Below are 21,899 nucleotides of genomic sequence, written 5' to 3' on the forward strand. Positions count from 1 at the left end.
GTCCTGAGGGAATGGTCAATTCCTCTCCAGCGCACGCTTGCATCTTCTCTGGCTTCCCACCTTACAGCTGCGGGAAGCACTATTGCAGCTGCCAGAAAAATGGACTAAACCTGCACCCACCAAAGGTCCCCAGGAGACCTTGCTCGATCCAGCCTCTGATACCTCCCAAAGTGCAGTTTTGTGGCCGTGAAGTAGTAGTTCACCACCACTGTGTTTCCCAAGCTGGCTTCTGACACTTGGAGACACTTAGAAAGCTGAGCTGAGACCCCCAAAGTTCACAGGTCTGTGGCTCTGCCAGAGGAAGCTAGGTTGATCTCCTGCATCTTGGTCTCAGGAGATCCCTGCTGGCTGTAGCCCAGCTTGGGTTTGTTCCAGGATTTTGCAGGAACCCATGCCTAGAGGGTGAGTTGAACATGTGGATTCCCCTCCAGTCTCTGCCCCATCGCTCCTCCCATTCACTGGTTTCTGAGGTTTCCCCACATGTCAGTTTTTCAGCCCTTGAGTTGGGTTGTGGAGACTGCACGGCAGGGAGATACCTTGGAGCAGTGGTACTGCTCACCTCCATCTCCAGAGCAAGGTCTCCTCCTTGCTTTTCTCCCAGAGCCAACTGTAGACTTTTATATTAATATTTCAGGCACAGGAGCCATCTCGTTAAGTCTGCTGTGCCAATTAAGTTGTAATCATGCCATAATGAGGCAGTTGCTGAGCTCGTGCTGAAGTCCTTCACTAGCTTATTCCTCTCCCTCCTTGCTGGCTCTTGGCTCTGCATCATGAGAGACAGAAGGAGACACTGAAGACACCCTGGTGATTTTTTTATTTTAATGAAAATTGCTTTTATTTATTTATTTCATTAATTATTTGTTTCAGGAGATTTAAAGCATGGAAGCCTACTCTGCAGGGTTTTTTGAAAGCTTTGCCACAGTGTCCTCTGGAGAGCATCTCCCTCCTTGGCACACCTTACAGTATTTCCCATCGTCTGCTCAGCTTCTCCTGGCAGCATCTGTGTTTTTCTCCATCGCCTTAAACCTCTCTGTACCTACACAGGTCCCAGCTCTTGGCCGTCACTTGTCAATCACTCAACTGTCAGTCATCCCAGCTGTCAATACTATACTTGTGGGCACTCCTAGCAGCATTTCCACACAAGCTGAGGGATTTCATTTGCCCAGACTCCTGATTTTCCAGCCCTCCATGTGCCCTTGGGCTCTGGGAAGGATGGGGTCAGGCTGGAGGGAATTGAAAGCACTACAGGTGAGCACTGCAGAGCTTTTGTCTTTCTCCCCTGAAAGTGATGCTATAGAAACATCCAAGACCAATGTTATTCTCTCGTATTTTAGCTGTGTAATAGGAAGGAGTGAAGATTAATGCTTATTAGGAGCTTTTGTCTCCTGCATGCTGTTTCCTGGGTGTATAAATGTCTCTTTTTCTCTTCCTTTTTCGCCTCGTGTGTTTGCAGTAACCACAGATGCTGCCGGAAGAAAGCAGCCTCTTTCAGCGGGGAAAGGGGCTAAAAATACCGGAACATCCTTTGGTGAGCACAGCGATAGCGGACTGAGCGCCCAGCTGGCGCTGAGAGAGGGTGGAGATCTGTACTGGGAACTGGGAGAGCCACATGTGTTGATACTAGTGGAGGGAGAGGGATGGTTTACTCGTGATGGGATGACCCCAGCAAGCTTTCTGTGTATCCCTAAAATGACACGTGAGATGGATGTGCCTTTGCTGGGGTGTCTGTGCGGCCGTTCCCATGGCGTCCTGCCAGGGCACCGTGTCTGGGTCTGTGCCGGAGCACTGCTGTGTGCAGGGTACCAGCCTGGGAGCTATTCCTCATCTGTTCCCCTTCCCTCCATGGGAGGGGAAGCCGTTCCAACCTCAGGCTTTGAGTGGGTGAGGCAGATGCATTTCAGATGTATCACTTGCAGGAGTTCCCTGGAGGGCTCTCCAGGACGTCTCTGTCCACCTCTCTGTCTGCATCATCAGCATTCGTGTGCGGGGACAAACTCATGCCTGATTCTTCTCCCTCGAGGCTGGGGGAGCTGCGGGCAGTGGCCCAGCCCAGGATCTGCCTCCAGGGGGCAGGGGGCACTGGTGTGTGACAGAGTTGGTGGCCCACCATGTCCCTTAGGTGAGTGATGGCTAAGTTTGAGGCTCCTCCTGTGGCTGCACCAAAGAGTGGTGCCCACTGCTGGTGGCACTGAAGCGGGATGGATACGGCCCTTGCTGGCAGGAGGTGGCTTTCTGGCTGGTGTGGGGCTGGCTTTCTTTGCAAAGTGCCTTGACCATGGATGCTCTCGGGCTCTGGGGACCAAAGTGGCGTTCCTTCCTGCTGTGGGGTGCTCTGGCACGGTGACCAATATGGGCAGGCAACCTCTCCAAATCACACCTCTTGGGCATTGCCTTCACACGTAGTATGTCCTGGGTTGGACGGGGAGCTCTGTGCTGGGTGGGCGCGTTAAGCCTCCAATGCTGGTGGTGACCTGCTCCTTCAACATCCCCTGCACGTTGTTGCCTCCTGGTAGGATGGCAAAGACCTGTTGCTGGTGTCTGGTGCTCGGGGACGGGGAATGAGGAGGAACGTGGCTCCCCAGAACACTTCCCAAAAGCCTTCTGCAGCCAAAACCCCACTGGCTCTGGAGCAAAACCTCAGTGCTGTTTCCTTTCCCTTATCCAGGGGCTCAACTTCAAACCAGTGCCTCCAGTTTGGAGTCACGCTGGTCCCCAGCCACCTCGGGAGCAGCATCTCCACCATGTGTGTCATGAGCCTGGGACGTCACAGCCTGCCGCGACGTCTGCCAGCCACCCCACGTACACAATGCTGCTCTGTAAAGTGAATAAACTTGTCACTTGAGCTCTCCCTCCCTGCACCGGCCAAGCCGTCATCTAAATTTGGGTGATTATGTTCACCCAGGCCAAGTATCAAGTTCTCTGGATCACATGTGCTCCCAGCTGCTATTTAACTCTGACGCCTCAGGGAGACGCAGCACTTCGTTCCCAGCCGTTTGGTTTTGGTTTATTATTTTTATTATATTTATTTGTTTTTTCACCAGAGATTTTATCTTTTTTTAATTTTTAAACTTCTCTCCTGCCAAGTTGCTCTTCTCCCTGGCTGGTCACCAAGCAGCCCAGTGCCTGCTTTGACTGCTAAATCTGATCACAATGTTTCTGGTTCTTTCAGCCACCACGGAATTAAGGGACTTTTTTGCCAAAGCCCGAAACGGTTCAGTTCGACTCATCAAGGTCATCATCGAGGATGGTAAGTCCAGTTTTTAAGTGTTTTGATTTACACCATGTCTGCTGCGCCTCACCTTTCCGCTTTGCTGCTGCCATGCCAGCTCATGTTTCTGGAAACCCCAAAGAACACGCTGCTGGGGCTCACTGGCACATGGCTGCGTGCGGCTGAAGTACAAGCCCAAAATTTGGGTGTGCTGGTGAGCAACTATTGGAGCCAGCAGGGAGCAACTAGTGTCTGGGATTGGTGCTGGGCTCTGGTGGGATTTTGCTGCTGCTTTGTCAAATATTATGAGAACCCAGTGAGAAGCTGCTCCAAGCGCTGTGGGACCTTGGTCAGGGGCAATGCGCAGCATCTTTCTCCTTGGATGTGGCATCCCACGTCAGGTGAGGAGATGGTGCAGGGCTCAGCACGGGACCCCGACGGCATCCCATGAGGGATGCTACGCTCTGAAACCCATCCTGTCCCAGCCCCTGCTCTTGTGCACAGGGCTGCCCCCAGCCCAGTTTACAAGCTGGTGCCAACCTGCCCACTTCTATTCTACAGTGTAGAGGCTTTGGGTGGCCTGTACACCTATCGAATAAACAAGCGGAGCAAAGCACTGATTGAACATCCCAGCGGGGAGCCTCCCTGACGAAGGTTTTCCATCATCTCACCCTTATACAGTTGCATGTGAATGACTTGTTTTTTGTGGCAACCAGGGTGTTAGTGCCCTGCCAAGCTGCTGTCACCACATCCCTTGGGTCTGACACCAGGACCACACTGCAAACACCAAGATGGATGTGTTCTTAAGGAGCCCATCGTGGCCTTCAGAGGGGCTGCGAAGCTCCGTTTGGGAGAGTAGCGCAACTTGAAATGTGTGGGACACGTGAACAGAGCCGCTGCAAGGTTTGACAGTGCTGGCTTTGTCCTCGACAAAATTCTGGTATGTTGGGGTGTGACGTTTTTGTTATTTCCTCAGAGTGTCTTTGGCAATGATTTTGCTCTCTCGGCTCCTTTTGCTTTTTAAGCGTGGGAATCAGGTTTGTGTTAGGATAAGTCATGGATGACCCTAAGCCTGAACTTCAAGGGGCACAGGGCTTGTACTGCTGGCTGTGAGTTGTGGCTGGTGACACCAGCAAGGAAGACTTTTTACCATTGGTGGAAACCGTGTTCCACCATCTCTGCTTCAGCTGAATGAAATATATTTTGTCTGTCTAATGTGTCCTGGCCAGTAGCTGCTTCATGGACCAACCTCACTTGATGTGCTTTGTGCTTCCCAGTCCATCTCTTCCTCCCTGCTGGCTCCTTCCCCCTGGGCTGGACCAGCCATGGGCAGCTTCTGGAGGAGCTTGTGTGTCTGCAGAAGCCTCTGAGAACCCTGAGGTTCCCATGGGGAGGCAGGTGGAAGGAGCAGACCTGGGACCGCCTCTGTGTTGGTGTGCTGGAGACAAGGTGGTGGTGGTCCCACCAACCTGGCTCATGGACCTCCCATCTGCCTGCATGTGTGACTTGGGACAAGGTGCTTGGCCTCACTGGGCCACCACTCTTCTTTAACACAGGAGACATCAGCCTGATGTTACTCAACAGAGAAAGATTTTCGGGCAGTAATGAGCAGCCAGGCAGATGTCACAGCCAGCCAGCCAGACCTGAGCACACAGACCCTGGAAGAGATGTGTCCTGAGTCTGCTGAGGAGAACGTGCCAGCTGCCCTGCCTGCAGAGGGGTGTGGAAGAGCCCCCTCCAGCCCTGCTCGATGGTTTGCTGAGGACCTTCTGTCCTGAGGCCTTAGTCTTGAAGCATTTCAGAGCAGGCAGCATCAGGTGGAAGGAGGGGAAGATGGTACAAGGAGCCTTAGGGCAGTTGCTCTGTGTCTGGGCATCCCCAGGACAGCAGTTGTGGCTGAGCAACACTTTGGGAGCCCACTGAGCTGATGTTGCCTTTGGGGGCCTGCCAGGAGAAGCCATAGCTGGATGAACAGAGAGTTGGTGGAGCAGGTTGAACACCAGAGCTCGGCAGCATTTTCCTGGTGTGAGAGCAGCTTGTGGTCCAACGTAGATTTAGACAATGCTCTACCCTGGCTGTCAGCAGGTTTCTGGATGAGGTTGGCTTTGTGGTCTTTCCCGTTCGGTGCATTTTGTTGCTCGTAAGTGATCTTGAGCACTGAGCTTCGCAGGCTCCCAGCTCCTGTGCTGTGCCCCCGTAGAGCCTGCCAGATCTGCAGGCAGGGCTGCCTTGTATGGGCATTTCGGAGGAAGGCAGCGTGCCTGCAGCCGAGTGCTGGGGCACCTCGGGGGCCAGGAATGCTTCCAGATGCGCTTTGTTCCAGCAGCAGCAGCACCCTGCAGAAATGCAGCCTGAAACAGCCGGCGCTGACAAAGGTGTTTGGCTGAGCAGTGGCTACTGCCAGTTTCCCCATGCTTCCTGAGGAGGAGAATGTGGTGCTGAACAGGTTGAGCTGAACTGCAAGATGGGAAGCAGGGAAATAAGTGGAGCAGCAGAAGCAGCGCCTCTGGCCCCCAGGAAAGCCATAGGCACTGCCAGCTCACGGCCAGGATCCGGCTTGGGTGCAGCCTGAGAGTAGCCTGGAGTGACTCGGCACCAATTGCTTCATGTGTGAGATGTCGGGATGTTTGGCAGATGGAGATACCCTTGAGCTTCCCGTGGATTTGGCTGGGCAAAATTCCTCGCAGGGATCTCGAGTCTTTGTGATGCACAAATTTGTTTGCAGGGTGTTATGTTTATTTCAGGGGTACACTGAGATTTTTACACTCCTGTTTCTCAGGTAGTTTTGCTGAAGGCAAAGTATTTTCAGCACCCTTTTTCTCTACTGTCCTTGTTACTTTACTGGTAACATGTGCTCCTTGTGTGCAAATAACAACAGATTTGGCGTGTGATGGCAGATGCCATGGCAGGATGGCGCTGGGCAGGAATATGCTGCTGTCGGTGGGGGTATGCCCTGCTCAGGTGGAAAGAAGGGTGAGGGTAATTCATCCCAAACCCTTTATTCCTCACCTCTTTTCCTTTAAAGTTTTCCTGCTGTGAGATTTGGAGCTGCTGAGCTGGATGGGAGAGACAGGGTTGAAAAAGCAACCAAAGCCAAGGGGCTTTCTGGCTCGTGACAGGCAGCGGGGCCGTGGGCAGAGGTCCAGGCAGGACACGTGCCAGGCTGAGCATCCCCTTGAGTGCCAACTCATTTTGATTTGGCACCTCTGGGTTTTCTTACATCTTATTCTGAGTCCTAACATCTCCTCCCAGACCTTTTGGCATGTAAAGTGGAATAAAAATACAGGTTATTTCCAGCAACCTACGCTGATCACCTTCAGTGCCGTTGCTTTTCCATCCAATGCTTGGTTTGACCCTCATGCAGTGGCTTTAATGTTCATAGGATGCCTTCACCAGTGTTTAAATCTGAACCAAGCACTGCCTGGGCTTCAAGTATCAGCTCTGAATTTGACCCCTCTGAGATTATGGGGAATCCAGTGAGAGCAGCTTGTGCTCATCATCCTGGCTTTTGCTGTGGGACCTTTAGTTTTCTCAGCATCCTAAACTGAGGTGCTTCCTTGTGTCCCTGATGAGATATTCTAGTGCCCCTAGAGCTTATCAAGGTGGGATGGAGGTGGTCTCATGTTCCCCTGCAAGCAAGGAGGGTTCGTTGGGGACTACACGGCTGCGGGGAGAAGAGAGGAAGGAGGCTGTGGATGGTCACCACAGAGCAGACATCCATTTGTTTTTTCTGCAGGATGGCATTGTATGCTGGAGCTGCAGTGAGCCTTTAGACTAGCTGCCGTGTGGTCCTGCAAGGTGAACGTTGCCTACGTCTAACACAACCTTTTCTGTCTTCTCTTTCCAGAACAGCTCGTGCTGGGAGCTCACAAAGAGCTGTCCCGGCGCTGGGACGCTGACTACGACGCTTTTGTGCTGCCCTTGCTGGACGAGCAGCAGCCGTGCTATGTGCTCTACCGCCTGGACAGCCAGAATGCCCAGGGCTACGAGTGGCTCTTCATCTCCTGGTCCCCCGACAGCTCCCCGGTGAGCACCGCGCCGGGCTGGGACACCCCAGTGTGGGGACATGGAGGCGCTCTGGGAGGCGCAGGGTGGAGGAGATGCTGGCCCGGCTGATTTTGCGCTGGAGCTAAGGAGGAGTGTTCACACCCTCCATCGCATCCCACCGTGGCTCTGGCCAAAAGCATCGCTGGGAAGAGCTGGCGCTGGCACTGACTCTCCTGGCCGTGCTCCAGCCTGGCCCTGCTCCATCCCAGGGCTGATGCAGAGCAGCTGCTGACCCACCTCTGGGACTGGCTCCAAAATCAGCCCTAAAAAGGGCCAGGTAGGCTGGCTCCCTTGGAGCTGGGCTGGCTTGAGGGGTGGGAGATGGCGTGGGGAGCAAGGATGAAAAGGACAGTTGGATGGTGGGAGGCTGGTTTAGGGGATGGCAGCAGTACCGCTTGGAAAACGCCATCTTGCTGAGTGTCTCCATAATGGGCTTTCAATGGGACTGAGGTTTACTGTCCTTTTAACACATGTGCTTGTCATACATACATGTGCATACATTATATTTGTTATACATCTTTTATAATCTATGTGATGTATAGATTTACTGACATGTTAATACATGTCAGTATTGCACTTGTGATGTATAAAAAATATATATACTTCCATGATTATGTGATTTTATTCTATATATATAACAAATATATTGTTATTATACTACATTATTATATGTATATATATATAGTCCTATAAAAAGACCCTCTGCAGTTTGTCGGTATATATCTAACAAAGATATATTATTATATGTATTCACAAACTTGTGTATACAATTCTAGAATGACATATATAATATGTATAATTTCATATATACATATACATGTATATATACATGTACATGTACACACATAAGCATGCATATGTGAAATTTTAATAATATATGTGTAATTTTATGTTTGTATATACATACATGTGTACACGTACATATGCGTGTGTGTATATATAATAATAAATACGTTTTATATGTATCTCTCAAAAAGCTGTGGAGGATCTTATTGCAAAGGCAATGGATGGGTTTCCCTGGCTGCTCCCTACCTGGGGATGCTGCGGTTGGAGATCAGCCTGAGCGAGAAACCAGGTGGTTGCTCCCTGGGAGGGCTGAGATTTGTGGAGCTGGTGGTGGGACGGTGGCTGTGTGAGCATCAGGCACCTCTCCAGTCCTGCTGCGCAGGATGCTCCTCTCTGACCTTACCTGTTGGTCCCTCCTGGCACAGGTCCGGCTGAAGATGCTGTACGCTGCCACCAGAGCGACGGTGAAGAAGGAGTTCGGTGGGGGCCACATAAAGGACGAGATGTTTGGAACGGTGAAGGTATGGTGGTCGTTCTTGGGCAGCCTTTGGAGCTCAACTGTGAGCTTCGGGAGCCTACCCTAAGCCAGGCGGGATGTGGGATGTTGATGTTTGGGAGGGGGACAGCACGGAGGTTTGAAGCCCTTGCTGATTTAGTCTCCTGTGTGGCAGCTGCTGCTTTCTCCTGCCTGCACAACTGCTGTTGTTCTGTGATGGAGATTGTGGCAAAGCTGGGAGGAAGGCTCAGAAGGCACCCAGAGCTTTCCTCTGAGCAGGAACAGAAGTGCCAGGTGGTGGCAGTGTCACTCCGGCAGCGAGAGCTGCTGCCGCACTTGGGTCATCTGGCTGCGTTTGGCTGGAGGTTTCTCCTTCTCTTCCACGGGGCATTTCACAGAGGGAACAGCACAGCCGGGGCCTCCCGGGCATCAGGCCTGCTCTGGGGCTTCTGGTGCTGGCAGGAGCCAGGGAGCATCCCTGCTGCTGCCCTCCTGCTCTGGTACCCCACTGCTGCTGGGCTGTGCTCTCTGCCTTTGCCTCCTGAGCTCATGCTCAGGAGCTCTGTTAGCGAGCGGAGGAGCTGCGCTGCCGTGGCCATGGGTGTCCTGAGAGGGCCAAGGTGATCTGAACAGGTGGTCATGGGCACTGTTTAAAATCGAGCGTGGGATTTGCTCATAGGCATCTGAGAGAGCTGTTTGGGTTGATTCTCCTGGCATGGAGAGAGGCAAAGACCCACCAAATTGCTCAGGCCCAGCCCCACGTCAATAACCCCTCCTGATGTTTGTCCCTGTCCCTCTGCCCGCAGGAGGACGTGTCCCTGAGCGGTTACCAAAAGCACGTGTCCTCCTGCTCTGCCCCGGCCCCGCTGACCGCAGCCGAACAGGAGCTCCAGCAGATCCGCATCAACGAGGTGGGTGCCCACCGGCACGGGCAGAAGGAGCTTGAGACCCTGGGGGCACACGGGGATGTGGGATGTGTTTGCTGCAGGAGGTGTGGCAGCGAGTGTCCGAGCACCCAGCTGACAGGGGGCCAAACGCCAGACCCAAGTCCAAATTTGCAGGGGGGCAGGAAAAATTCAGGTGGCTCTCCTGTACTCTTGCTCTGTGGCTATAAATATGAGGGATGCTGTTCGAAGAAATACAGATCTCAGCCTAGATTTGGGGGCTTACGTGCCAGAGAAAGATGCGGAAGTGGTGCGGGGTAGGGTTTGGGGCAGACAAGGTTGCAACACTATCATTTCCCTGCTAGCATCTCCTGGCACTTGTGCCAACCTCTGGTGCTGTGAGATGCTGAAGCAGGGGTGGGGATCGGCTGGGAAGGCCACCTGGAAATGGGATTTTTTGGGGATGGGAGGATTTCACTTGGATGCTGTAGAAAACCTTCCTCTCTAGAGGAACATCCCTCTCTCCTCTGCCTGTGCTGGGGCTGTGGGTCTGACGGGTGGATCAGGACTTGCCTGGCAGATGGGAAGCCAATCAGCCTGATGGTGTTAATTAATGGCAAAGACAAGGCAGGAGGTTTTGAACTGCCAAAGCAGGTCTGGGGGTGGAAGAGTTGAGGGGCATTTGGAAGATGCCACCAAGGGGTGGTCTCCACCACTTGGGTCTTGGTGTGGTTATCCCAGCTCCCAGCCTGGAGGGGCTGGGCAGGATGTGTGCTGGAGGATCCAAAGCAATGCCTGCAATTGGAGAAGAGAGAAGTGAATGCTGATGGTGGCTCTGCAGCTTATTTGGCACCTTTAGGCATCTGTGCCATCATGTTGGTTGGCCAGTGCTGCAGGATTAAGTAGTTTGGAGAGGGTTTTTTGGGCTTTGTCTAGCACGATCAAGTGCCCAGGTAAGTGGTGCTGAGTGGTGCTTGTTTTCTACCCTTGCCTGTGTGAGATGCAGCTCCCAGGTAAAGGTGCTGCTGCTGTTTGGTTCAGTGGAGTGTTATTTTAAAGGTATGCTGTCCCCATGTCAGCCTGCGCTATGGGGAGTGCTCACTGGCATTTAGAAAGAGAGGAACGTGGATATATTTTTACCTGTGGATTTAAAGATGGGAAGTAGCCAAGCACTGGGTGTGCTAGCGGTCTCTGTGTCAGTGTAGGGGCTGTGCCCACTCAGCCCCAGGCATGGAGTAAGAGGTGGTGGGAGCTACGGCTCGAGTGTTGGTGCCACACTCACCTCTCCAGGGCAGGGAAACTCAGGACTCTGCAATTAATGCAGCTTCAAGTGAGTTTCTGGTGCCAGGTGAAGCGGAGGGCTTTGATCAAGAGGGGCTGTATGGGAGCAGCTCTCAACCTGTAGCACCCCGCTCAGAGTGGTGGTTCCTCTAGTCTTGCAGACTGCTGACAGGCTTCCAGGATTCTTGCACACGTGTTTGCGTTGTGCAAGGCTGTGGGGTCCTCGCACGCGTGTGCACGTTGCAGTTTCATTTGTGGGGAGCAGATCCAGCACAGGGGAGCAAGCAGTTGGGGCTGTCAGCAACCTGACAAGAAGCCCCTGGGCAAGCTCTGACCTCAGTGCTTCTGCATATCTGCTCGTGTCTCGCCGGGTTCAGCCAATCCATCAGGATTTTGGAAGTGACATGAGGGACGTTGTTTCTTTACAAGCGGCCAGCTCGCAAGTGCTTTGGTGTGCCCCTTGCGTGACGATGCAGCTCTCCTGTCCTCTGATGCTGTTTGGTGTGTGGCTCCCTGAGACGCCAGCCAGGTTTGCACTGTTCGCCGCAAAGGTGCATTTCTGAGCTGGCAGAAGCTCCCTGGGATTCTTCTCAACCACAGACAAGTGTGGAGAAGGCAGGTGGGTGGGAAAGGCTGCAGCAACGTAGGAGTTGTGAGGCTGCGGCTACATGGCAGCGGCTTCAGTGCTGGCACCTTCTGCACCAAGATGGGAAGGACTCAGGGTTACACGTCCCTTAGGGAGGGTGATCAGGCTTCGGTAAAGCAGGTTTTGGGCTGCGTGAGCCAGGTTTCCCCTGCGGTTTGAGGACTGGATGGACAGAGGCGGTGTTGTGAGCTGCCCTCCTTCCTGATAGCTGGGTGGGAGCTCACAAATATTTGCCATTTGCTTTGCATATATATTTTTTAATTTTTTTTTAAATAGCTGGGAAATGCATCATCAGCTTTAGTGAGCTGGAAGTTGTCAGCAGACTGTGGGCTAAAAAATGGATTTGAATTTGGCATTGAGCTACCTCTAAGACCCACGAGTGGGAAGTCTTTCTAGAAGCATCGCAAGCTCAGAAACAGAGAGGCGAGCCAGGCGTACCATGCCAGTGGGGCTGTGGAGGGGAAGAAGGCAGCTTTGGAGCTGGGGGATGAGGCGGAAGAATGGCACAGGGGGCCGTGCTCTTGCAGTGTGTTAATGAGTTGTCATTTATAGCTTTCCCACAGCACTGGTGAGTGAGTAGAACAGAGGCTTCACCAGAACCCCCTGCCGTGAGGGTTTTGCCAAAAACCAGAGAAATACTTGTTAGCCAAGGTCAGCCCCATGCCAGCAGTCAGGAAAGATGGGGGAAAAAAAAAATCAAAAGAAAATGAGATAAAACAACCCGCCAGGCAGGCCTGCTGCTGGCAGGGCCAAGGGGACGGGCTGTGGCACGTCCTCAGAAGTCCCATGCGCAGCGTCCTGGAGAGTGTTTCAGTGAGCCAGCTTTTATGTTTTGAAAAAGGTAGGAGTAGAAAATACGGAGGTGCATGGGGGAGTTAGCACTGCTAGGACAACTTTCCACCTCTTGGGATTTTTGGACTTCAGTGTGCTTCGTGTTGGCAGCTTGAGGTCTCTCTGGTCCTGCTTTAACCCTCCCAGCCTTCTTGCATTTATGAGGGAGAAAGATGAGGATCTGGAGTTGTTGACAGTGGTGATGTCCTGGAGCTGCAGCTCTCCATGGGGTAGGACCAGGCGAGCTTGTGTGCATACTCTGAATCCCTGCGCGCTTACCCTCGGGCCCTTGCTGGTGCCACGGCACTCGAGGGGTGGTGGGACAGCCGAGCTTGGGAGGCTGTGGCACTGGATGACCCTTGAGCAGTTATTTCCCAAGAACTGTGCATTCATATCCTATTTGTCCTCTGGTTTGCTTGGCATGGATAGAGGCTTGGGCATTCCCCTGAGCCCCAAACCTTTAGTATATGGTATTTGGTAGAGGGTAGCCCAAAATCCATTGCTGCAACTGATGAAACTCCTCCAGATCCTGGGCTGGGGCCACCCCAGCTGGGGAGAAGCCTGCAGGAGATGGGACAGGGACGGGCTCTGTGCAGGGATGTTGGTGGAGACACTGTGTGTGGAGCTTCCAGGCCTCAGGGCTGAGGCTCTGCCCCCTGCTCCTCCCCAGTGCTAATGTCTCCCATGTCATTTTTTGCTGCTTTCCCTGCCCACAATGCCAGGGCCTGCCTTCCCTGACCTCCAGCAGAGAGATGGTACGCCTCCATCCTCCCAAAATGTCTGTGAGTCCCCTACCTCTTCTCGTTTCACATGAGCCCCTTGCTCTGTCCCCACGTGGGGTGCTGTTGACGGTATGTCTCCTCTCCCCACGCTCGCAGGATTCCTGTTCCCAGGACTCGAGCACCGAGATGGTAGGCTGCTCTGCCTGCTTGATGCCTGGTTTTTCCTTCTCCTGGTGGTGTTCTTCTGCATGCTTTGTTCCAGGCATCCGGGTCCATCATCTCCCCAGGGTGTGGGTACCACATGGAGCTGCTGTAACAAAGGGCAGCCTTATAAAAAGATATGCTCTGGTGGTGCCAAGCTGGTTCTGAGATGTGAGCTAAAACTTCTGAGTTTCTCTTGGCATGTCTTGATTTGTCTTCTTTTTCTCCATCAGGGGGAGGTAAAAGAAAAAAAAAAAAAAAAAAAAAAAAAGGCTGGACTGCCTTTATTCAAAATCCCCCAAACTGATCCCAAAGGAAAGGGACCCCTGCTCGCTGCAGAGCGCGTGGGTTGGCATTGCTGGCCTGTTTACCTGGGGGGAGTGTGTTGAGATGGAATGGGCTCCTCAGCCGTTGGGGTGACGCCATCTCCCTGTATTCTGTGGCAGATGGTGGGGGGCTGTTGCTGCTGCCCATCGCTGGTAGAGTACCCCGGCCCCGAGGAGGTAATCTGCGCCTGCAAAACACCCCCTCCCCCGCTGCCACCTCACGGCACCCTCCGGTCCTGCTCAGGGACCTTTGTGCTGTGGCTGGACGGAGGCACCTGAGGTGGTGCAGTGTCTCCACAATCTCTTTCTCTTACCTCTTTGAATTGGAGTTTGGCCTCCTGGACAAGAGGTTTTGCCTGGGGTATGGGTGGAAGCACCTGCCTTACAGGGGTTGTGGGGAAAGCTGTGAGCGGGATCTTTTCGAGCTGTGGATCCCCCGTTCCCCAGCTCCAGTGTCAAGGGGCTGCCTGTCTGCTGCAGTTAAACCCACCGAGGAGGGGCTTGCTCTCCCTGCCGCTGGGGACCCATGGAGCTGAACGCTGTGATTTCAGGGCTCCCCCATCACCCGTGGGTTGCAGTCAGAGATGATCAGAAACAGACATGCACCAGTGTTGGTCATGACATCTCTGCCAGGGACTCGCTGGCAAACATTGGTTTTGAGCTGGTCTTTGCTGGGAGTGAAGCAGGGGGGTGTGGAGGGTGCATGGCTGGGTCCAGGTGATCTTCTGGTGTGGCAGTACAGTGACAAGCATCACCGCCCCAAGCCTGGCTGACTTCTGGTGGTTTAATGTCACCGTCCCCATGAGCTGGGTGTCAGGCAGTTCCTTGGATAAGAAGCCTTTTGCTGTGGCACCGGCCGGTTTTCCTTTCTCTCCCTTCCCTACCCTTTGCTGGTCTCTGCCCTGATGCTCAGGGTCATCTCCATCCCCAGGTGAAGACAGAGATCAGCGTGGAGAGCAAGCACCAAACCCTGCAGGGCCTGGCCTTCCCCCTGCAGCTGGATGCTCAGCAAGCCATCCAGGCGCTCAAGCAGAAGAAAATCAACTATATCCAGCTGGTAGGTCCCTTGCACAGCTTCCCCACACCACGCTGCTCCTGCCTCTTGCTGCTGCCTCTCACTCCCATCTGCTGCCCCATCCCCTCTGTCCATCAGAAGCTGGATCTGGAGCGGGAGACCATCGACCTGGTGCACACGAGCCCCACAGAGATCGCCGACCTGCCCAGGAGGATCCCCCAGGACTCGGCTCGCTACCATTTCTTCCTGTACAAGCACTCACACGAGGGAGACTACCTGGAGTCTGTCGGTGAGTGCCCTGGCACCAGGGGCAGCTGGTTAGAGCCTGTGCAGGTCCTCGTTCACCCCAGACCATCACTTGTGGGGGGATGGGTATGGTGATGGGGGCGGTGTGGCAGGGGACCTCGAGTTGGTTCCTGCTTGCCATCCTCCTGTGGTGGGTGCTGGCAAGGCCTTTGGTGCCAAAAGAAGCTGCCGTGTGAGGTGCCAGGGCTCTCCGGGTGCTGCCATGGAGGATTTGTGCAGCCCTTGTGTTGCGGGTGTACCAGAGCCAGGGGAGATTTGGGGAGGGGTGATGGATGGGACAGCTCACCCTCTGTCCCTGGGTAAGCTGGGACTCTCAGGGTGGAAAAGGCATGACCAGGTGGGATGCAGCTGGCTGATGCTCCCTGGCCACGAGCCCAGGCAGCACCGCAAGCCCTGCTCTTTTCTCGCAGTCTTTATCTACTCCATGCCTGGGTACAAATGCAGCATCAAGGAGCGCATGCTCTACTCCAGCTGCAAGAGCCGGTTGCTGGACACTGTGGAGCAGGAGTTTAGCCTGGAGATAGCCAAGAAGGTAAGTGCAAGCCCACCCAGAGATGACGGAGCGGAGACCTGCGCTGGGCATCTGCAAGGGGCTATGCTGCAGCCTTGGTCCAACCCCACGAGTGGGCTCAGGGGGCAGTTGGGTGCCCCGAAGGTGGGTGTCAAGACCCCGGGGAGCTGCTAACCCCCTGCTTGTCCCTCCTGGGTGCAGATTGAGATCGACGATGGAGCCGAGCTGACGGCTGAGTTCCTCTATGAGGAGGTGCACCCCAAGCAGCATGCCTTCAAGCAGGCCTTCGCCAAGCCCAAGGGGCCAGTGGGGAAACGGGGACAGAAGCGGCTGATCAAGGGGCCAGGCGAGAATGGCGAGGACAGTTAGATCCCGCAGGACCGGGCGGTGAACGGACAGCATCCCCGCGGCACTTCCCGGCTTCCTCTCCGCTGACCTGGGGATCTTTCCCTCCATCTCAGCTTTTTTTTTTTGTTTCGTTTTCTTCCCTCCATTCTTTTTCCATGTTTAATTCCTTTTATAAATATCAGGATGGCTTGTCGCACCTGGGGGCAGTGTGATGGGGAGGGTTCAAGGTTGTCGGTGTTTCTTTTCCCTGCATCCTTGTGCAAGCCCTGGGGCTGCCGGCAGAGGATGGGAGCAGCAGGGCCGTGTCCCCCAGCCTTGTGTCTGTCTCTCCCCACCACTGCTCTCGGTGTCCCCTGGGTGACTGAAGGACATGCTTGCCTGCAAGCTGCTCTATGCAAAGGGAAGGGGATGGCATTGGGGATCCCAGTTTGAAAAGAGAAAATGCTTCTTTCCCTGCTCCCCCAGCCTCCAGATTTTGCTCCCCTGTCCCACTCTCGGTGTTCATGGCCCTTCTGCCCCAGGCTTGGAGCGATCCTGCACCCCCTGAGGGTATGGGCAGGACCCCTCCTCCCAGGGTGGGCTTTGCTGGAAGGAGTTTGTCCCTGGGCGGAGCCAGCCAGTGAGAGGTAGAAGGTCCCCCCCGAGTCCTGAGCTCAGCCTGGCCCTGTGGAAAGGTCACTCTGCCTTTTGGCATTGTTTGCATCCCCTTTAAGAACCCCCAGATAAGGCTTTTTCCCTTGGAGGGAGCTGTAAGCCCTGACTCAGCCTCATCGCTGTTAGAGGTGGGAGCTGGGGGACCTCAAGCCCTGGTCCCCATTCTTTGATGTGTTTCAGCCCTCACCATCACCCCCTGGGTTTCCTGCCAGCTCTCTGGTGTGAAGCAACCCCATGACTTAAAAAAAAAATCACATGGGCTATCCCAAATCCTCCTGCGGGGAAAGGTGCCCTCCCTCCGGAGCTGTCCCCGGCCACCGAGAGCCATCATCGGCTTTAAGGGCCGAGCTTGGTGCTGCATTGGAGGCTTGGGGAGAGAGCACCTTGCTGCTGGGTACTGGCGAGGGCTGGAGAGCTGCCTGCTTCCCCAGGGAGAAGGGAAGGGCGTCGGTGAAACCTGCCCTCTGCTTTCCTGCTGTGGCGGTGAACATGCCGACATTGCCTTGACCTCAGTGGAGCAGGCCATGAAGGGGTTGCAGCTCGGGGGAGCAGAGCACACTGTACTGAACGCTGTATTTTCTAAAGAATAAAGTATTTTTAAAACAGCCTCATGTTCTTTGGAGGTCCCCTGGGTTCCCCAGGTTAAGGCATTTAGCAGCCTTGGGTCCTGGAGCCACGTTTCACCACCCACACAGTAAATTTCTTCCTAATATCTAGTCTAAATCTACTCTCTTTCACTTTGGAACTGTTATTCCTGGTCCTATCACTGCAGTCCCTGATAGAGTCCCTCCCCCTCCTTCCTATAGCCCCCTTCAGGTACTGGAAAGCTGCTATAAGCTCTCTCTGGAGTCTTCTCCAGGCTCGGAAACCCCAACTCTCTCATCCTGTCCTCACAAGGAAAGTGCTCCAGCTCCTAGAGGAGGTGCTGTGTTAATATTGGATGAAAGTCATCAGAACAGCAGGGGCAGAGCTGGCTGGGAGGGTGCTGAAGTGGCGTGGGAGGAGGAGAGTGGCTGAGCAACTCGCAGGCAGAGCACCAGCAAGGGCATGTGCTGGGTTCCCTTTGGAAAGCGCGCTGTGAAGCCAGTGCCCGCTCGGCACTGACCAATTCCGGGGGCAATTAAAGGACCTGGCCGCTGCCTCCCAGCCCAGCATCCTCACACCCAGCATACACAAGAGTTCATGCAAGAATTGGCCCCCTCTTTAAGGTTTGAGCTAAAAAAAATATCCCTTGGTGCATTATTATTCTGGGGTTTGAGGCGATGCTTGGGAACCCCGCCTTTGGTTGGCAGCTGCTGGTGCCACCTCAGGCCATGTGTGCCAGGGACAAGGCCACTCCACGATGGCAGCTACCCAGCTGGGCAGGGAGCAGGCAGCTGTGGGTGGGTGTGACTGAGCATCCCCACAACCCACACGAGTCCTCTGATTCTTCAGGACTCACAAATGAGGGTTCATGGGTTGCACAGCAAGTGAGACACAGGGGAAAGGATGGGACCCAGGATGCTTTTTGCTATGGGATTCCCAAGTGGAAAAGGGCAAAATGTCAGAGGAGAGAACTCCTTTGGCCTCTGCTCCCCTGAGAGATGAAGAGTAGAGGAGCTGCAAAGGAGTGACACCTGGTTGTAAGCTGAGTACGCGAATTGAAAGAGCCACCCGGCACCTGGGCTATGAAACCACAGGTGCCTGTGGGAAAGGGAGATGAGCCCTTGCCCTCTCAAGAAGTCCTGCCTTGCCTGAAGCCCTGCTTGGAGGATGGCAGCCACCAGGGAGGAGAGTGTAGGAGCAGTCAGGAGTTACAATCTATTTACCCAAAAAGGTAAGTATATTTGGGATGGGCTCCCCCAGGACTGTGCAAGCCTAGGGGTGTGGGTGATTGAGGAGGGAGCCTGGGGATGACCAGGATTTGGGGTCAAACTGAGGAGTAGCTGAGGTACAGAGCATTGGGAGCCTGGTCATGGTGTTGTAGGGTTAGCAGCTCTGGCTCAGGGGCTACCTTTGCATTAGGGCTTGGGGCCAGCACCAGCAGCAGCCTGGCTGACATCTCTGCTCAAGCTGTGAGGGTTTGCAGCGAGTCCCTGTGTGCATTCCCCATCCCAGCTGCTGGCAGTGGGGCAGGGGACCCTATTTGCAAACTCATTTGCAAGGAGCTCCCTGCTGCTCTTTCCTGGGGAGCAGCAAGTGTGGGCATTGCCCCGCTCTGCATGCCTCACCTTGTGCCTGCCAAGAAAGGGGCTTTTAGATGTTCTGGCCAAAACAGGCAGCCAAGAGAGGGTGCTCCTGTGCTGGGACGGGCAGGACCCCCATGCTGTGGAGTGGGAGGTCTGCAGCTGCAACTTCCTTTTGTAGCCCCTTGCTGGGATAGAGATCCAGGGCAATGGCTCTGGCTGGAGGAAGAGAAGGGATTGCTGTTGGGAAGAGTGTCTTGTCCCCACCCCATAAACCCCAGGACCTCTCTGGGAAGCATCAGCAGCAGATCAGGCTCCTCTGGGGTCAGGGAAAAACCTCAAGTAGTAAGGCTTCATTGCCGCCTTCTCCTTAAGATCTCTGACCCCTTTGGATGTTCCCTTTCCGCCTAAATCACCCTGTCTGCCTCATTGCCTTCTGTCAATCCAGGCAAGGGCGTTAGCAGTCAGTCATGATAACTTAAGGCTCTACTAATATTATAAATATTATCTAAAAGCAAGAGCCAGTTCAAGGTATAATCCCAGAGTGGTGGCCCACAGAAATAAAAGAAAAGCAGATTTGGACCCATGATACAGCTCTTTGCTCATGCTGCTGGTGTTTAGAGTGAGACTTGCTGTGTGCAGCCCCTCCTTCAGGGCTCAGCTGGCAGGTTATAGCCAACCACCTACAGGCTGCAGCAAAAACCAAGGCCCCCAAAGTCTTCATGAGCGTTGGCAGGTCTGCTAATGAGCAGTCTCTGCCGAGTGGGACTGTGCTGTAGACACAGCCTATGGCAGGAGGGAGGGGATGGAAGGTACCACAGCCTGCCTAGCCTGGTCTTGGCCACGGCAAGAGGAGCACCCTCCTGACGTCTCCTGCCAGCAATGGGGAACACGCGCTTCAGTTTGTGTTCAGGATGTTTTAACGTGCCCCTGTGCTGCCAGGGGTTTCTCCGTTGTGTAAATAGGTTGGGAAATGGAGGAGGGTATGAGTTTAGGGCTACACAGCGTTCAGCTAGATGAATTATTTTTGTCCCATCAAATGTTAGCAGTGGCTTTACAGCTGTGATCTCACTTGCTTACTCTGCCACTGCCATAGACCATTTGTCTCAGACTTGAAACATCTTTTACTGATTACTTCCTCTATTAGTTTTCCAGAAACTAAACTAAAGCTTACATAACCATCCTGAATTATGCAACCCGCCATTCGAGTTTTGTTTGCTGGGAAACAATATGTGTTTGTTTTTCCATTCTTTGTTCTTTTCATTGGGGAAGATTTATCTTTTCTGTGTGTCATTGGATTTCTCTTTTCCCTTGCAGTTAAGAGACAGCCTTGCTGCACATTGGTTCTGCTTTCAGACCCTTGCTTGCCAGCATCAGAACTTAAGGTAACTAACTTGCCACCTCTATGTCAAAGGCTGTGGAGATGATAGTGACTGCCGTGTGCTGGGGTTAGTTGTGCTCCTGTTGTTTCAAAGGTTGCAAGCTTTGAATCTTGGGATTTTGTTCTGTCCTGTGACTAATTTGGAGTAATGTTTGAGACCTGATAACTGGTACCCTTTCTGTGTCTTATTTCTTCTTGTCTGTGGTACCAAGTGTAGAGTAGCTGCTATAACAAATAGAAAAAATTGCCTTATTAACTGTTAAGTGCACAGGGCTAGTTTTGAACACTTTCAGTGAAGAAACAAGAAATGCAGGTAACCTTGGCTATGTGTTAGACAACTCATCCCATGTTGTGCCCCTTCCACACACTGATTGCTTATATCAGCTGTTCAGAATGGCACTGAAGGCACAGTGTGGTTTTAGCAACAACTGGTTTAGGAGAAATTGATGTAGGATCTGTGGCTCTTTGCTTGATGTCTCAAGGTAGCAATACAATTTAAAATGTCATGAGAAAAGCTCTGCAGTGAAGATGTGTTTTCACTCAGTCTTGGGCCACAAACTGGTTGTGGCAATGCAAGGAAGTCAGGAGGTCGTGTATTTTTTCTTGAGTAGCACTGAACTTGCCTTAGTAAGGTCAGGGTAACATCATAGGACACAAAAACGAACTGATGTGAACAGAATGCAACTACTTGTTGCATTCCATGTGTATCTGATAGTCTGGTGGTGGGTTTGAGCATGCCAGTTCAGGAACTGCCCGGTTCAGCAACAGAGCTACACTACCATTAATCCTTAGCCTGAGGGTGGGTGATTTCCTCCCACCAACCTCCCTCCTATGTAACAGAGGCACCGGCACTTGACTGCCTGGCAAAAGGCTTTTAGGAATAACTTGACTGCTTGAGAAGTCAACTACTCTTATATGAATTCTTGACAGCAGCAGTGTGCTTCAGTACATGCTTAGGTGTCTGGTGACTTCTAGTCAATGGAGCTGATGATTTTGCTTTAACTTGGTCTCATATCACAAATAGCCATGTGCTGAGTAGATGTTTTAATGGCTCCCTCACAGCGTGCCTGTGAATGACAGCAATAGTTGGTGCCAGGAGGCTGGCTTATTACATCTAGGAAACAAGACTGCCTGGACAGAGTAGCAGTGTGGTGACTTGTGGAATTGGACTGTAGCAGTTACCAGACATGCCTGTACATGAAGGAAGCAGTTTAGTGCTTTGCTCTAGGCTTCACATCAATATTGACCTCTGAGCACATGCATACACCCACAGAATTGCTTCCCCCGTTCAAAGCATGCCCTTGCTATTTATGAAAGCCATTAAGTAGCACAGCAATTAGGCAACAGGCCAATGTTTTTGGAAGGGTTGCAAAAGCTGCACTGATACTCTCTCACAATGACTTCTGTCAGAGACCTGAATTATTAGATTGCTCACCTCTGTGCAGTTTTAACACCGCAGTCTAGCTCTGAGCATATGCCTTGAGGTACAGGCAGCCAGTCGTAACTTGCATCTATCACCTGGAGTGGTGAATGTGCCTCCCTTTACTAGCCACACCACCACCCTGCCACCTTGGTTTTTTAGCTGTCAAGCAGTCAAAATACCACTTATTAAATCCCACTAGCACTGTTATCCTCTCAACAGTGAGCACCATGCTGAACACCAAAGGGGAAATGCTTGTGCACAAATCAACAAAGGAAGAATATGGCAGTGGAGGGAGACAGCATCTAAATGCCTGCCTCAAAAAAGAATGGGAGCAAGCTTATTGTAGAGCATTTATTAAGTAGTAAACTCTTACTTAAGGTTTAGTGTGCGCATAGTACTGTACCTGCATGTTTTCAAAAGCCTTCAGGGAGAAGCTCATGAGGAGCTATAAATACAGATTTTCTCTAAGAAATAAAACCAGCCCTTATAGGACACCAGGAAACACTACTTAAATTCTTTCAGTGCACACTCAGTAAAAGGACAGCGCTTCAGGTGAAGGGCATTAAGCTGTAGACCACTTTTTATTCTTCCAGCTACCCTCTCAACCACAGACACTTCAGTTTCACTTATGGAAGTAGAGAAGCAAATAAAAACACAACTGGAGATAA

The 21,899-nt window shown here is 52.9% G+C and overlaps 1 protein-coding gene across 1 annotated transcript; it reads left to right on the top strand.

Moving 5' to 3' along the window:
• The first annotated feature begins 3,061 nt into the window (after window positions 1-3,061).
• TWF2 (twinfilin actin-binding protein 2) lies at window positions 3,062-15,722 on the top strand. Its single transcript, XM_009864674.1, has 8 exons — window positions 3,062-3,247; window positions 7,056-7,234; window positions 8,467-8,562; window positions 9,344-9,448; window positions 14,360-14,485; window positions 14,582-14,732; window positions 15,160-15,281; window positions 15,462-15,722. The coding sequence occupies exons 1-8, from the start codon at window positions 3,151-3,153 to the stop codon at window positions 15,627-15,629; spliced, it is 1,044 nt and encodes a 347-aa protein (XP_009862976.1). The 5' UTR covers window positions 3,062-3,150; the 3' UTR covers window positions 15,630-15,722.
• The last annotated feature ends 6,177 nt before the right edge of the window (window positions 15,723-21,899 follow it).

This window comes from Apaloderma vittatum, unplaced genomic scaffold, assembly GCF_000703405.1.
Source record: "Apaloderma vittatum isolate BGI_N311 unplaced genomic scaffold, ASM70340v1 scaffold27592, whole genome shotgun sequence".
Lineage (NCBI taxonomy): Eukaryota > Metazoa > Chordata > Aves > Trogoniformes > Trogonidae > Apaloderma > Apaloderma vittatum.